General features: G+C 42.1%; 1 protein-coding gene across 3 annotated transcripts in view; it reads left to right on the top strand.

The window, feature by feature from the left end:
- CTPS2 (CTP synthase 2) overlaps nt 1-16,338 on the top strand; it is a 409,104-nt gene that overhangs the window by 5,291 nt on the left and 387,475 nt on the right. For 2 of the 3 annotated variants that reach the window (XR_012241769.1, XM_073616921.1), the window contains exons 3-4: nt 1,748-1,953; nt 4,920-5,090. Coding sequence is in view for 1 of the 3 variants with exons in the window: in XM_073616921.1 (XP_073473022.1) it covers nt 1,748-1,953; nt 4,920-5,090 (377 nt within the window). In the remaining 2 variants the exon portion in view is untranslated. The remainder of the gene's footprint in view (nt 1-1,747; nt 1,954-4,919; nt 5,091-16,338) is intronic. The other variant, XM_073616922.1, reaches the window with a different exon arrangement.

Here is a 16,338-nt window from a genome sequence, read left to right on the forward strand (position 1 = left end):
TTTCCATTGCTCCATTGTCCAGTTCTGATGCTCATGTGCCCATTATAGGTGCTTTTAGCTGTGGACATGGGTCAGCCTGACTGATCTACAGCTACACAGCCCCATACACAACAAACTGTGATGCACCGTGTGTCCTGACGCCTTTCTATTGGAACCAGGATTATTTTTTCACTAATTTGAGCTACAGTAACTCTTCTATTGGATTGGATTACACTTCGTTCCCCACATGCATCAGTGCCCATGACCCTGTAGCTGGTTTGCATGTTTTCCTTCCTTGAACCACTTTTGGTAGGTCCTGACCACTGCAGACTGGAGACATCCCACAAGAGCTGCACCTTTGGAGATGCTCTGACCCAGTTATCTAGTCATTACAATTTGGCCTTTGCAAAGTCACTTAAATCTTTACACTTGCCCATTTTTTCTGATTTCAACACATCAGCTTCAGAGATAACATGTTCACTTGCTGCCTAATATACCCCACCCACTTTCAGGTGCCATTGTAATGAAATAATGTTATTTAATTTATCTGTGAGTGATTATAATGTTATGGCTGATCAGTGTACATATTCTGAGTGTGTGACATAAAAAAGTATTGAAGGCAGAGATGGAAAGGTAACAAGCATTTTAAGTGATGGCAGTGCTTCTCTCATGACAGATGTATTTTAACTACTTCAGCTCCAGAAGGATTTACCCCCTTAATGACCAGGCCATTTTTTGCGATACAGCACTGCGTCAATTTAAATGACAATTGCGCGGTCGTGCGAAGTTGTACCCAAACAAAATATGTCCTTTTTCCCCCACAAATAGAGCTTTCTTTTGGTGGTATTTGATTACCTCTGCTGTTTTTATTTTTTTTTTCACTATAAACAAAAAACGACAATTAAAAAAAAAAACTATATTTTTTTACTTTCTGCTATAATACATATCCAAAAATGTAAAAAAAAACTGGTTTACTGGTAATGGCGGCAATCTGCGATTTTTAGAGGTACTGCAACATTGCGGTGGACAAATCTGACTCCAGGTAACACGAGTAGAGGAGAGCCCTCCCAGGACCATCAGGGATGCCCACCCATGGCCAACCAGGATGCCCACCCATGGCCACCAGGGATGCCAATCCATGACCACCAGGTAAGCCCACTAGAGCCCACCAGGGATGTCACTCATTGTCCATTAGGGATGGCACTCTGTGCCCATCAGTGATGCCTGCCAGCACCTCTAATCAGTACCATCTATCAGTAGTGCCCATCAGTGCCACCCATCAGTGCCGCCTATGAGAGCCCATCAGTGCCACCTATCAGTGCCTGTGAGTGCTGTATATCATTGCTGCATATAAGTGCCACCTCATCAGTGCCTGTCAGGGCAGCCTCATCAGTACCCATCAGTGAAGGAGAAAACGTACTTATTTACAAAGTTTTGTAACAGAAATGAAGAAAAACTTTTTTTTTTTTTTTTTACAATTTTTGTCCTTTTTTATTTGTAGCACAAAAAATAAAAACCCCAGAGGTGATCAAATACCACCAAAAGAAAGCTCTATTTGTGGGGAAAAAGGAATAACATTTTTTGTTTGGGTACAGTGTCACATGACTGCGCATTGTCATTCAAAGTGTGAGAGCTGAAAATTGGTCTGGGCAGGAAGGTATATAAGTGCCCTGCATTGAAGTGGTTAAAAAGGAGTGTAGTTATCTTTTCACATTTGTATAATATTATCTCTTCCACTGTAATATTTATTTTGTTTTTTACATTCCAGATTTTTTTTTCAACGTTTCTACACGGTACATAGAGAACCAATGAAGTACATACTGGTGACTGGTGGTGTCATATCTGGCATTGGAAAAGGCATCATTGCAAGTAGTATTGGCACAATCCTGAAATCCTGTGGGCTGAGAGTTACTGCCATTAAAATTGACCCATACATTAATATTGATGCTGGGACCTTTTCACCTTATGAGCATGGTACATACTCACTAATAAATATTAATATAGAAAAAAAAAAATATATATATATATATATATATATATATATATATATATATATATATATATATATATATATATATATATATATATATATTTATACAATATATTTACAAAACATATTTATACAAAAATAGTTATATAATCAGTAATATAATAAAAGCATGTCCTCTGATGACATCTGATATGTCATTCTTCAAAATGAACAAAGAGTGCAGCCTGGCAGGTCCTGATAACTCCATATAGGTCTTTAGTTATCACTAGAGGGATCAGCAGTAGGAGGAATGGGATCCTGATTCCTTATATTTACTCAAAATGTCAAGCTACAAAATTGTGTATGTCTGTAAAACGAACTTCAAGAGGTTGTAAACCGCAGAGAAAAAAAAACCCTGCTAGACAAAGGGATAATGAGCTAGTATGCATCGCATGCTAGCCCATTATGAAACACTTACCTTAGAACGATGCCCTGCAGTGCCGGCCGCACTCCGCTCCCATGGCCCATATCTTTCACTGGAGTTACTTCCGGGTTCGTGGGCTCTGGCACTGTGATTGGCCGGAGCCATGATGACGTCCACTCCACTCCGGTCACGGCACGTTTCTTCAGTGCGCATGCGCTGATGACGTCGGCAGCAGCGTATATACTGAATATCTGCAAGTTTAGGAGATATTTACAGTACCTACAGGTAAGCCTTGTTATATGTTTACCTATAGGTACAAGTGGTGTAACAGAGTTTACAACCACTTTCAGTACCCTATATTTTTTATTGGTGACACTTTAAAAGCTCCTACATGTTATTACTATGTGTGTTAATTATGAATAATGGCCCTGGAATTATTGCGCCCCCAATGGGTGTGTTTATGTTTTTATATGTGTATATGGGGGGGCGGGTGCTGGTTTCAAAATTTTTCAGGAGGGTTTTAAAGAGTAACTCCACCTTTTTTAAAGCGAGTTCCACCCAAAAGTGGAACTTCCTCTCATTTGTCTCCTCCCCCTCTCCGGTGCCACATTTGGCACCTTTTGGGGAGGGGGGGGGCAGATACCTGTCTTTGACAAGTACCCTATCCCCACTTCCGGGAGACGGGGATGGCGCATTACGTCAGCAGCTCGGCTCTTTCTGCTGCAGTTGGGCCAGTTGAAGAGCACAGCGGTGCCTCGCGCATGCGCAGTAGGGACCCGGCGTGAAACTATAATGCTTCACTACAGGGTTCCCTTACTGGCAATGGTGGCGTCAGCACCCGACAGCTGATGGAAACATCAGCTGCAGTACTGGCATCGCTGGACTCCAGGACAGGTAAGTGTCAGATTATTAAAAGTCAGCAGCTGCAGTATGTGTAGTTGCTGGCTTTTAATGTTTGCAGGGGTGGGCAGACCTCCGCTTTAAAAAAAAAAACATTCCCCTCTGTGTGAAAGTATACATTGTAAGGATTTAACAAACTTGATTGCATTTCCTACCTTTTGCTATTCTGAAGCTATAGTTATTTGTTTGTCTGTGTCCATGTGGAAAGTAAATAGGAATGGGATTGATGTTATAATTATCAATCAGTTGCTGAACTTGCAGGACTCTAAGGAGGAAAGTGGCATGGCCTGGATCACTTCTAAAGGGAGTATCTCACCAAAAATGACATTTTTGTTGCAGGGGATGCCCAATATCTGACTTATATCTTAGTGCAGACTTCTGCAAGAATCAGTAAGCCATTCCCACAAGCAGTAAATTACATTTCTGGGGGGTGTTCCATACACCACCATTTTTAATAGCATTCAATTAAAATATGACTTGTGTAGCAATTGTATATGCTATATCATTTTTATTTGCTTTTTTTTACCATAAAAATAGAGTTCCCCTTTAAATGCTTGGGTATAACTTTATTATTTGACACTTTTTTTCCACTAAAACTTTAATTATATTACATAAGGAAACAAAACTCCCCCGTGTGATATGTCTTTGTACTAGGTTCTCTCTAATGAAACATCGGGGATCTATTAGACCCCTAAAGTTTAATCTGCCTTCCACTGAAGCTAATGGAGTGCAGATCACACGTCATTAGCTTCTTCCCTGTCCAGGGAAAGTGACACCTGAAACTGGAAGTGACATTTTACACACCTCTTCTGGGTTCTTTGCAGGTAGGGGAGATCAGCAAACCGACACTCACTGGTCTCCCTCCTCTTCGCCCGCCGATACCTGCCATGTGGGTCCCAGGCCCTCAGGTGGTACAACGAATCCCAGGCAAAATGGTAGGAGGAAGTGGAGCAGGGGGGCACACTTCTGGGGATCAGTGATAGCGTTCATGTGGCTGTACAAACACCTAATTGCTTTCATCAGAAAGCTGTCAATTGGCTTATTAAACATAAACACACTGCCACCGATGTATGACATATGTCACTGACAGTAAAATGGTTAAAGCCCATTTAAAGGGCCACCAGTAAGGGCATATCTTACTTTAGGTAGAGGCTTATCTCACCTGAACTTGCCTGACCTATGCTTCTTTCTGTATATATTCTTCAAACCAAGGCCTATCCCATTCATTAAAATTGGGCTGGCAGAGCCCCAATGAGTTCTCTTTTTAATGAAGCAGAGAACCCTGTGATTGGAGGAGAGTCAGTCATGAGACTTTGATAGGTCACATGACTGGGCTTTCTTCCAGGCTTTTTTTTTGTCAGTTCTGTTGCTGACCGTTGTCTGCTGGCTGGGAGACCAGAGGCCAGTGGAGTACAGAGCACATTTGTAAAACCTCTTGTGCTTTATAAGTTTGTGTTTTTTTATTTTAGACTGGCGAGGCTATTAATGAGCTCCATAGTGTAGTGGTGCACAGGGGAGCGCTTTTGCTCACTTTGACTCTACAGCACCCATTCTTGTCAGGCTTCTCCGGTTACCTGTAATATTATAGTATAAATATACATTATGTTATCTTCATATTTTCTGCCATGTTGTTTTCTTGCTTTCTAGGAGAGGTCTTTGTGCTGGATGACGGGGGAGAGGTGGATTTGGATTTGGGGAATTACGAGAGATTCCTAGATATCAGCCTTTACAAGGACAATAATATCACCACAGGGAAGATTTATCAGCATGTAATCAACAAAGAGCGGAGAGGAGATTACCTGGGGAAAACAGTTCAAGGTGAGCTGTGCTATGAGTGTCTTAAGCCTAGTACACACAGGTCTTTTTTTTTTTTTTTTTGGTTTAACACAGTAGGGTTGAACGAAAAAACACCTGACAGCTCAAGAGGAGCCGATGTACTAACTATCCGATGTTAGTGCAGCAATCTCCCCTGCTGTTCTATTGTGTTCTCACAGGGGGACGACCCCTCTGCCAGAACACTTGGGTCAGTGCTCTCAGCCATTGGCTGAGAGTGCCGATAGGGCAGTGATTCTCAACTCCTGTCCTCAGGACCCACTAACAGGCCAGATCATAAGTATTACCTTGGGGAGATGCAGACTAGAATACTGCAATCACTGAACAGCAAATGATGTATTTCAGTTATATTGCAAACCTGGCTTGTTAGTGGTTCCTGAGGACAGGAGTTGAGAACCACTGCGATAGGGAGACGGTCGGCAGACCTTTTTCGGTCATGCCCCTTCGACACAAGCCGGCCAAACGGGCCAACTCACGGGCCAAATGCTGTCCGGTTTCTATTGAACCAGCCGATGCAGCCCAATATTTGTCCCCTGTGTACTAGGCTTTACCTGTGTGCAATAATGAGATACTTGCTGCAGCTAAACATAATTGAATTAACCAAATCTAATATGAAAAAATGTAAAAGATTTTTTTAAGCTGACCATACATGTTACAATTTCATTGTACAAACTCTTTAAGATCGATCAATGCAGTATAAGGGACTGCTTGTTTGGAGATAAATGGATTGTTAAACTTTTCATGACCAGATGTCACTGATTCCTAGATGCCCAGGCCAAATTTAACAGTGTAAGCATGTGTCGGTTAGCTGAAAAATAACTGTGTCATATTTTGCTTGCCTATATATTAAAAAAAATTAAAGACATATTGGGCTTATTGTACACTGTTTTAATAAAATCTATGCTCTTTTTTAATTATAGGTTGATGTGTAAAATTTTAAAATATTTAAAATCTTAAATCTTAAAATAAACCTGAGCTCTAATTAAGGAGACGTGCACACTAGGAGTTTAGCCTGTGTGTGTCCAATCCTGGTGTTTTAGTGCATCTGGGTGGCACAGGTTAAGCGTCCAGCCCGCAGCTGGATGGAGCTGAGCGGTTTTAGCATTACACTCGTTGAGAGTCCTATTCATTGACGGACAAATGTCTGAAATAGTTGCGTTCCAGGCATTTATCCCTGAAGGGCCCTAAACACGAGTGCCACTCGGTACAGTGCTTTGCCCCATCCAGCTGCGATGGCTTTCAGCCTGTCATAGACTTTGACAGGCTGCATGCAGCAGGGCTGGATGCTGCACCTGTGCCTTCCAGGAACTTTAAACTGGAAGTAAACTTCCATGTATGATGTTTACCTATAGGTAAGTCCTATAATAAGGCTTACCTATAGATACAGTAAATACCTCCTAAACATGCACTGTTTAGGAGATATTAAATTTAGATGCAGCTGCTGATGTCACCGCCATATGCGCGCTGAAGGAGCGGCATACCCACGCCATTCCTTCAGAGCCATGCCGTAAAAAGGGACTCCTGCAGGCTCAGGAGTGACATCATCACCGGCTCAGACATTTATATTGCCGAAGCGCGTGAACCCAGAAAGAAGACCAGGTGAAGATGGAAGCGCCTTCAGCTGTGACAGCGTGCTACTGGAGGGATTTGTTTTCAGGTAAGTCTGTCATAATGTGCTAGTATGCAATGCATACTAGCACATTATGACTTAAACTGCTCAGGTCCCTATTTATTTTTTTTTTAATGCAGTTTACTACTGCTTTAAAACATTGGGATTGATTGGACACACGCAGGCTAAATGCATTGTGTGTATGTGACCTTATACTTTATAAGTGAAAGCTTCTGATTGGGCATGGTTTGTTTTGTAGCCTAAATACAATTGAGGGCAGTACAGCGTAGTGTAATGTGAACCTGTACTCCAGGTCCTGCCTATGTTTTTTCACAGCTTATTTGATCATTATAGCAGACTTCTAGCTTGCCTTCTCTAGGTAGGACTATGTTTATTTATTTATTTATTTCAGGTACTATAGCGCCGTCAATTTACGCAGCGCTTTACATATACATTGTACATTCACATCAGTCCCTACCCTCAAGGAGCTTACAATCTAAGGTCCCTAACTCACATTCATATACTAGGGACAATTTAGACAGGATCCAATTAACCTACCAGCATGTCTTTGGAGTGTAGGAGGAAACCGGAGTACCCGGAGGAAACCCACACAGGCACAGGGAGAACATGCAAACTCCAGGCAGGTAGTGTCGTGGTTGGGATTCAAACCAGCGACCCTTCTTACTGCTAGGCGAAAGTGCTACCCACTACACCACGCTATGTTGGCACTGTACACCAGCAGTTCTGGATGTGCATCTGTCCAATTCACTGTAAACCAGTGATTTGCATGGACCTGCACACTGTCCTGAAATGAAGAATAATACTCTTTTATTTTTGGGATATGTGATGAAATGAAACATGTGAATACCTTGTAAGAGTAATTAGGATTAGCACAGCACCACGTATTCACCCACAGGGTCCGGTTCGCACCCTATCCGGTGCAGGCAGCTTTTCCCATTAGCCCTGTCTCTTACATACATGATAGCGTGGGAATAATTAAATATATACATGTGAATACCTTCTGTTTTAAGAAGGCTGTACTGTGCTACTCCTGGGCATAATAAAAAGAAATATGTATAAAACAACTAAACATTTCCTCTAAACAGTGGAAACAAATCTGTGAAGAGATAACTTCTGAGCTACTGTAGTGTAAATGAATATAATTGCCCTTACACTTCTTGTCTTGGCTAAACCTTCAGCCACAGTTTCTATATCAGGCAGAACAAACACTAGAAGCTCCGTCTCTCTTTGATTAACCAGTGCCGACCCTGCTTGAGAAGTCTTACGTCTTATGCTGCGTACACACGATCGGAATTTATGATGGAAAATGTTCGACGTGAGCTTGTTGTCGGAAAGTCCGACCGTGTGTATGCTCCATCAAACATTTGCTGTCGGAATTTCCGCACACAAATGTTTGAGAGCAGGTTCTGAAATTTTCTGACAAGTTCACTTGTTGGAAAGTCCGATCGTGTGTACACAAGTCCGTCGCAAAAAAGTTCATGCATGCTCGGAATCGAGCAGAAGGAGCCGCACTGGCTATTGAACTTCCTTTTTCTCGGCTCGTCGTACGTCTTGTACGTCACCGCGTTCTTGACGTTTGGAATTTCCGACAACATTTGTGTGACTGTGTATGCAAGACAAGTTTGAGCCAACATCCTTCGGAAAAAAATCCACGGTTTTGTAGTCGGAAAATCCGATCGTGTGTACAGGGCATAAGACTGGGTTCACACGGAGCGGATCCATTGGACGGACTCCGCTAGCTCAGCAGAAGATCGCTCTGTCAATCCTGCTGTTCTCTATGGGGAGATCGGATGAAAGCAAACAGCCTGTCCATTTTTATCCGATCCGCTGGACGGATGGCGAACGTTTTGAGCATATCTTGTCGGATCGGATGGCAGGCGGGTCTCAGCGGACACATCTCAGCGAACTGCCCATAGAAGTCAATAGATGGCCTGCTCAGATCCGCCTGAAAACGGACAGGTGGATTTGAGCGCGCCGATTGTGTGAAAGGGGCCTTAAACTCATATTCTGAGTCACCAGTGCTGACCCTGCAAACAGCTTGAGAAGTGTTATGTCTTATACTCATATACTGAATCAGCTCACTAGTGTTTGATTGACACGTGTCATCCTGCTTAGGCAGTCACTAAACCATAGCGGACTATGCTGGCCATATCATACACTTAAAACATTTGTTGGTTTGTCACTGAGCCAAATCTTATTGCTGTATTCCAGGTTAGGCAGACAGTGATCCATTCCACTCCCAGTTGATGATGATTGACTGCTGCATATGTAAGCTATTTCGGAAGCTTATAGTAGATTTTAGAATCTCAAAAAAGATTTACAGATTTACAGCTTTTATTAAAAGAATACCTAATAACCCTGCCATGACGATCCTTGTTCTGCCGCTTCTCGACAACTGTCTCCCAATTGTGTCATGCATCGCCACCCAACTTAGTAGGGTTTGAACTTGCTTTAGGCCCCTTTCACTGGGCGATCCGATCAGGTCCACCTGTCAGTTTTTCAGGTGGACCTGATTGAACGATCAATGTATTCCTATGGACCGGCGGGTGTAAACGGACTTGTGTCCGTATACACCCACCTACCTCAAATCCGATCTGGTCCGCTAAAAAAAATGGAAAGGGATCCGTTCCCTTCTGTCTAGGTGGATTGGATCGAGGGGCAATCAGGTGTAAACAGACAGATAGTCCATCTACACCTGACTGCCCATAGAGTAGAGCGGGCTATGTCCGTGTTCACACTGCATAAATGGAGCAGACACAGACCTGTCACCCGGCCGATCAGCTCTGCTCAGCAGGGGATCAGAAGACAGATTCCCTGCTGAGCAAAGGGGATTCCGCCCCGTGTGAAAGGGGTCTGTGTCCATACTGAAAATCAGTTATTTGTTATACAGGACAGCACCAACGCTTTGCGCGGCGCTTTTCAAATTGACCGCTGTTCCTTTGAACCCTGCTCTGTTGACGAGGGTACTGAAGTTCGTTAAGAAATTGACACTTACAGGGGTGTCAATCTTCTAGTCTCCCCAATACTCAATAGTTCCTCCCTGTAGCAGTAATGATCATTGTTTTATGTCATAGGACGATTGCTTTTTTGGCTGCCTTTGCTGTAAATAATGTTTATTAAAGCAAATAAGGATCGTTAAAGCTAAGTAAACTCAAGCTGCATCTTAGGTATGACAGTGTTTATGTAGTTACATTGATCCAATTTGTACCAATGTACAGTAAGTATGGATGTGTCATACCTGTGGGATCCCCTTGAAAGATGGAAATCACTGTAATAGGAACCACTACTGTGACTGCAGCTAGATTCCGGGTCCTGTGCTGAGAGGCGGCACTGTTGCTTATTGAACAGAGGAGGTCACTCTTTCGGTATGGGCACCATTAAGAGAATACTTTGCATTTTCTCAATGAATGCAAAGTGTTCTCTGATTGGTTGATGTGAAGATTGTGACATCAGCACCCTTTATCTCCACCTCATCCAATCAAAAAATGCTTTTGCATTCACTGAAAAGGGCGCCCGTGCAGAGTGATAGACCTCCTGTGTTCGCAATGCAGCAGGGCAACTGTTCAGCATGGACCTGGAAGCAAGTGTAGATTATTGGAGTAGAGGTTCCTAACAGTGATCTTCAGCTTCCACAGGGATCCCATAGGTAGTTACCATAGGTAGTTATCATGGGGATCCCATAGGTAGTTATCATGGGGATCACATAGGTAGTTATCACGGGGATCCCATAGGTAGTTACATCAGTCCAAGTTGTAAAAATGCCATAGCTAAACTTCACATTTAGGCATTGTGGCTTTTATATATTTTGCATACACATAGATATCTTCTATTACATTCTATTACATTACACTGTATGCGTATTTCCTTCTTTATATGTCCTCAGGTCATGAGGTGTCCTTTCAAAGCTAAAATATCTGAACATATTTTTGGTTTCATTTGTAGATGAAGACATTCATTTCCTAGTAACTTTTTAACTTTTTGTTTTTCATTTTATTTGACTCAGTTTATAGTTTTATTCTCAGGTGTTGTTTATTTTAACCACTTGCTGACTGCAATACTTATATATATACGTTGCGGATTGCAAGTGGTTTACGGGGATTATGGCAGAAGATATCAGCCATAACCCTGGTATTGTTTTTTTCAGCCGGTGGCTGGCTTTCTTTTGAAAGCGTTCGGAGCCGCTCATGAGCCACTGGTACACTTTAAGAAGCAGGGGGAAGTGACGTCCTCCTCCTCCCACCACTTGCCGTTGTCTCTCTGGCTTACCGTTTCCGCTGGCTCGCCCGAGGAATGTCACAGAGAAGATCGACTTTGATCGCCTCTATGGCCTTGGAGGACCGGAGCGACATCATGACGTAATTTCCGGTCAAGGGTGGAAGTAAAAAAAATGTTTTTTTAAAGGCAAAAGATCTAAAAAAATTTTATTTGATCTTTTGCTTTTAGGCCCTTAAGTACACTGCTGCTGGTAAACAGAATTTTAGGAGCAGTTGGCCATTTTTTTCAGCTGCCGTTCATTTATAGTCGTTTCTAGGCAGTTGAGTTTAGAAGCATTTTTTGGAAAGCAAAAAAAAGATGCGATCAGGATGGATGTTCAGAGGCATTTGAAATGCCAAATGCCTGTAACAGCTTGTAAACGCTGTAACTCACGTTTATCCACGTTTCGTTTTCAGACGTTTTTAATGGAGATACATTTTTGACTATTTGCAATGCAAAAAAACGCTTCTAAATGCAAACGTGGCTAAACGCGGCATGTAAACGCGGCACAACGGACGTTTTTAAACGTTGGTTAGTATCTGTCAAGTTAAATCATTCAAGAGAGGTTTTAAAATGTCCCATGTACATGAAGCTTAAGGTAAAGAAGAGATTTTGGGTCTTTTTGACCCCAGATCTCTTCATAAAGAGGACCTGTCATCCTTATTACTGTTACAAGGGATGTTTACATGTGATAAAAAAAAAATTTTAAGGGACAGTGTAAAAATAAGAAATAATATAAATAAGAAAAAAAATGTAAAGCGCCCCATCCCAATGTGCTCGCGAGCAGAAGTGACAGCATACATAGGTCGTGTACGAATATTCAAACGGTGTTCGCAACTCACATGTGATGTATAGCCGCGAATGTTAGAGTGAGAGCAATAATTCTAGCACTGGACCTCCTCTGTAACTCTAAACTGGTAACCTGTAAAGGCATTTAAAATGTCGCCTATGGAGATTTTTAAGTGTACTGTGGTTTGTTGCCATTCCTCAAGAGTGTGCAATTTTAACCACTTAAGAACTCTGATTTTTTTCTGACATTTGTTGTTCACAAGTTTAAATCAGTATTTTTTGCTAGACAATTACCTAGAACCCCCAAACATTATATTTTTTTTTAGCAGAGACCCTAGAGAATAAAATGGCGGTCCGTGACATTTTTTATGTCACAGTTTTTGCGCTGTGATTTTTCAAACACAATTTTTTTGGAAAAATTACACTTTAACGAATTAGGAAAGAAACAAAACATAATATTTACCCCAATTTTTATGTATAGTATAAAAGATAATGTTACGGTGAGTAAATAGGTACCTAACATGTCATGCTTTAAAACTGCACGCGCTCATGGAATAGCGCCAAACTACAGTACTTAAAAATCTCCATAGGGGACGCTTTAAAAATTTCTACAGGTTACCAGTTTAGAGTTACAGAGGAGGTCTAGTGCTAGAATTATTGCTCTCACTCACACAGTTGCAGAGATATATCACGTGTGTAAACACAGTTTACATATGTGGGCGTTACCCACATATGCGAGCACGCACTTTAAACATTTTAATTTAATTTAATTTAATTTTTTTTACTTTTTACACTGTCCTATTAAAACAGTGTTTTTGATCACCTTTATTGCTATCGCAAGGAAAGTAATCATCCCTTGCGATAACAATACAGCTTGACAGGTCCTTTTTATGTAAAGATTTTTTTTTTACCTTTTGCGTTAAGAAAAAAAAAACATGGCTCGAGAACTGGATGGGACGCCTTCTCATCACTAATCTCTATGCAATAACCCTGCCAAGGCCGGATGGTTCCAGGGCTCAGTGATCGGTAATGTTAGCCCGGAAGGCAGGGGTAGGGGGGCACCTCTCCCGCCGCTTCTAAAAGTGATCCCGTGGTGAATCCGCCACTGCCATCACTTTTATCAGAAAGCCGGCCGCCTAAGGGAAAAAATAATACCGGGGTTATGGCATCTAGCTGCAGCCCTAACCCCGATTGGAACATTAAAATCATGATGTACATTCCCAGTTAGGCGGTCTGCAAGTTGTTAAAGCGTGACATGTTAGGTATCCATTTATTCTGTGTAACAGCATCTTTCATATTATACAAAATATTGGGGTGTATACAGTGCCTTGAAAAAGTATTCATACCCCTTGAAATTTTCCACATTTTGTCATGTTACAACCAAAAACGTGAATGTATTTTATTGGGATTTTATGTGATAAACCAACACAAAGTGGCACATAATTGTGATGTGGAAGGAAAATGATAAATGGTTTTCCAAATTTTTAATAAATAAATATGTGAAAAGTGTGGCATGCATTTGTATTCAGCCCCCCTGAGTCAATACTTTGTAGAACCACCTTTCACTGCAATTACAGCTGCAAGTCTTTTTGGGTATGTCTCTACCAGCTTTGCACATCTAGAGAGTGAAATTCGTGCCCATTTTGCTTAGCAAAATAGCTGAAGCTCTGTCAGATTGGATGGAGAGCGTCTGTGAACAGTAATTTTCAAGTCTTGTCACAGATTTTCAATTGGATTTAGGTCTGGGCTTTGACTGGGCCATTGTAACACATGAATATGCTTTGATCTAAATTCTAAACCATTCCATTGTAGCTCTGGCTGTATGTTTAGGGGCGTTGTCCTGCTGGAAGGTGAACCTCCGCCCCAGTCTCAAGTCTTTTGCAGCTCTAACTCTTCTAACTGCGAACTCTTCTGAGATTGCCCAGTATTTAGCTCCATCCATCTTTACATCATCTGATCATCTGTGACCAGCTTCTCTGTCCCTGCTAAAGAAAAGCATCTCCACAACATGATCCTGCCACCACCATGTTTCACAGTGTAGATGGTGTGTTCATGGTGATGTGCAGTGTTAGTTTTCTGCCACACATAGCGTTTTGCTTTTAGGCCAAAAAGTAAAATTTGTGTCTCATCTGACCAGAGCACCTTTATCCACATGTTTGCTGTGTCCCCCACATGGCTTCTCGCAAACTCCAAACAGGTCTTCTTATGGCTTCCTTCTTGCCACTCTTCCATAAAGGCCAGATTTGTGGAGTGCACGACTAATAGTAGTTGTCCTGTGGACAGATTCTCCCACCTGAGCTGAGGATTTCTGTAGCTCCTCCAGAGTTACCATGGGCCTCTTGGCTGCTTCTTGGATGAATGCTCTCCTTGCCCAGCCTGACAGTTTAGGTGGACGGCCATGTATTTTTTATATCCTAACCCTGTTTTAAACTTCTCCACAACTTTATCCCTGACCTGTCTGGTGTGTTCCTTCATGATGCTGTTTATTCACTAAGGTTTTCTAACAAATGTCTGAGTGCTTCACAGAACAGCTGTATTTATACTGAGATTAAATTACACACAGATGGACTCTATTTACTAATTAGGTAACTTCCGAAGGCAATTGGTTCCACTAGATTTTAGTTAGGGGTATCAGAGTAAAGGGGGCTGAATACAAATGCACACCACACTTTTCAGATATTTATTTGTAAAAAAATTTGAAAACCGTTTATCATTTTCCTTCCATGTCACAATTATGTGCCACTTTGTGTTGGTCTGCCACATAAAACCCCTATAAAATACATTTACGTTTTTGGATGTAGCATGACAAAATGTGGAAAATTTCAAGGGGTGTGAATACTTTTTCAAGGCACTGTATTGTGTTTTTTTTTCATCCATTCGTTAAAATTTATTTTTTTTCCCCCCAAAATTGCGTTTGAAAAACCATTGCGCAAATACTGTCACATGAAAAATTGCAATGGTCGCCATTTTATTCCCCAGGATTTCTGCTAAAAGAAATATATATATATATATAAATGTTTGTGGATTGAGTAGTTTTCTAGCAAAAAATACTGATTTAAACTTGTAAATAAAAAGTACCAGAAAAGGCTTGGTCTTCAAGTGGTTTACATGTCCTCAGTTTGCAGGGTCATGAGGTATCCTTTCAAAGCTAAAATATCTAAACATGTTTTTTGGTTTCATTAGTAGATTAAGACCATAATTTCCTATTTGTTAACTTTTTGTTTTTCATTTTATTTGACTCAGTTTAGGGCCCTTTCACACTGGGGCGGGGGCGGCGTCGGCAGTAAAGCGCCACTATTGTAAGAGGCGCTTTACCATCGCTAATCGGCCACTAGTGGGGCGGTTTTACCCCCTGCTAGCGGCCGAGAAAGGGTTAAAAACCACCACAAAGCGCCTCTTTGCTGGCTCCTGCCCATTGATTTCAATGGGCAGGAGCAATGAAGGAGCGGTATACACTCCGCTCCTTCACCGCTCCGAAGATGCTGCTAGCAGGACTTTTTTCCCGTTCTGCTAGCGCACCACTCCAGTGTGAAAGCCCCGAGGGCTTTCACACTGGAGAGACAGCAGCGGCACTTTCGGGTCGGTTTGCAGGCGCTATTATTAGCGCAATAGCGCCTGCAAACCGCTCCAGTGTGAAAGGGCCCTTATAGTTTTATTTTCAGGTGTTGCTTGATTTAAATGAAATGCAGCTCACTGAAGTAAGGTGTGTCTATCTGGGCTTTTTTATGGCTCTGGTAACAGCTGGCTCTGTGCTCTTATCTGTTTCTTCCAGGATCTCTGGCCTGGCATTGTAGATGTTTGTTTTCAGTTCATACAGTTGACTGCATGAAACTAATTAGTTTTTTTCAGTGACCTTTTTAAGTTGTTGTATATCACATATTGGAAACTATCTGTCTTTTTTAACCATTGTGTTAAATTCTGCTTGTTACATAAAATAGTATTTGCTACTAGCTGTATATATCATTCTCATCCAGGGTTTTGTGGAACTCTAATGCCGCGTGCACACGATCGGATTTTCCGACGGGAAATGTTGGATGTGAGCTTGTTGGCGGTAAGTCTGACCGTGTGTATGCTCCATCGGACATTTGTTGGCAGACTTTCCGCCAACAAATGTTGGCTAGCAGGTTCTCAAATTTTCCGCCAACAAATGTTTGTTGTTGGACTTTCCGATCGTGTCTACACAAGTCCGTCTGACAAAAGTCCACGCATGCTCGGAATCAAGTATGAGCCGGAATCGCTCGGTCTTGTAAAATTAGCGTCTGTAAGGCCCCTTTCACACTGAGGCGGTTTGCAGGCGGTATTGCGCTAAAAATACCGTCTGCAAACCGCCCCTAAACAGCCTCCGCTGTTTGTTCAGTGTGAAAGCCCTCGGGCTTTCACACTGAAGCGGTGCGCTGGCAGGACGGTGAAAAAAGTCCTGCAAACCGCTTCTTTGGAGCGGTGAAGGAGCGGTGTATTCACCGCTCCTAAACCGCTCCTGCCCATTGAAATCAATGGGACAGCGCAGCTATACCGTGGCAATACCGCGGCTATAGCCGCGCTGTACGAGGGATTTTAACC

Source organism: Aquarana catesbeiana, linkage group LG02, assembly GCF_042186555.1.
Source record: "Aquarana catesbeiana isolate 2022-GZ linkage group LG02, ASM4218655v1, whole genome shotgun sequence".
Classification (NCBI taxonomy): Eukaryota; Metazoa; Chordata; class Amphibia; order Anura; family Ranidae; genus Aquarana; species Aquarana catesbeiana.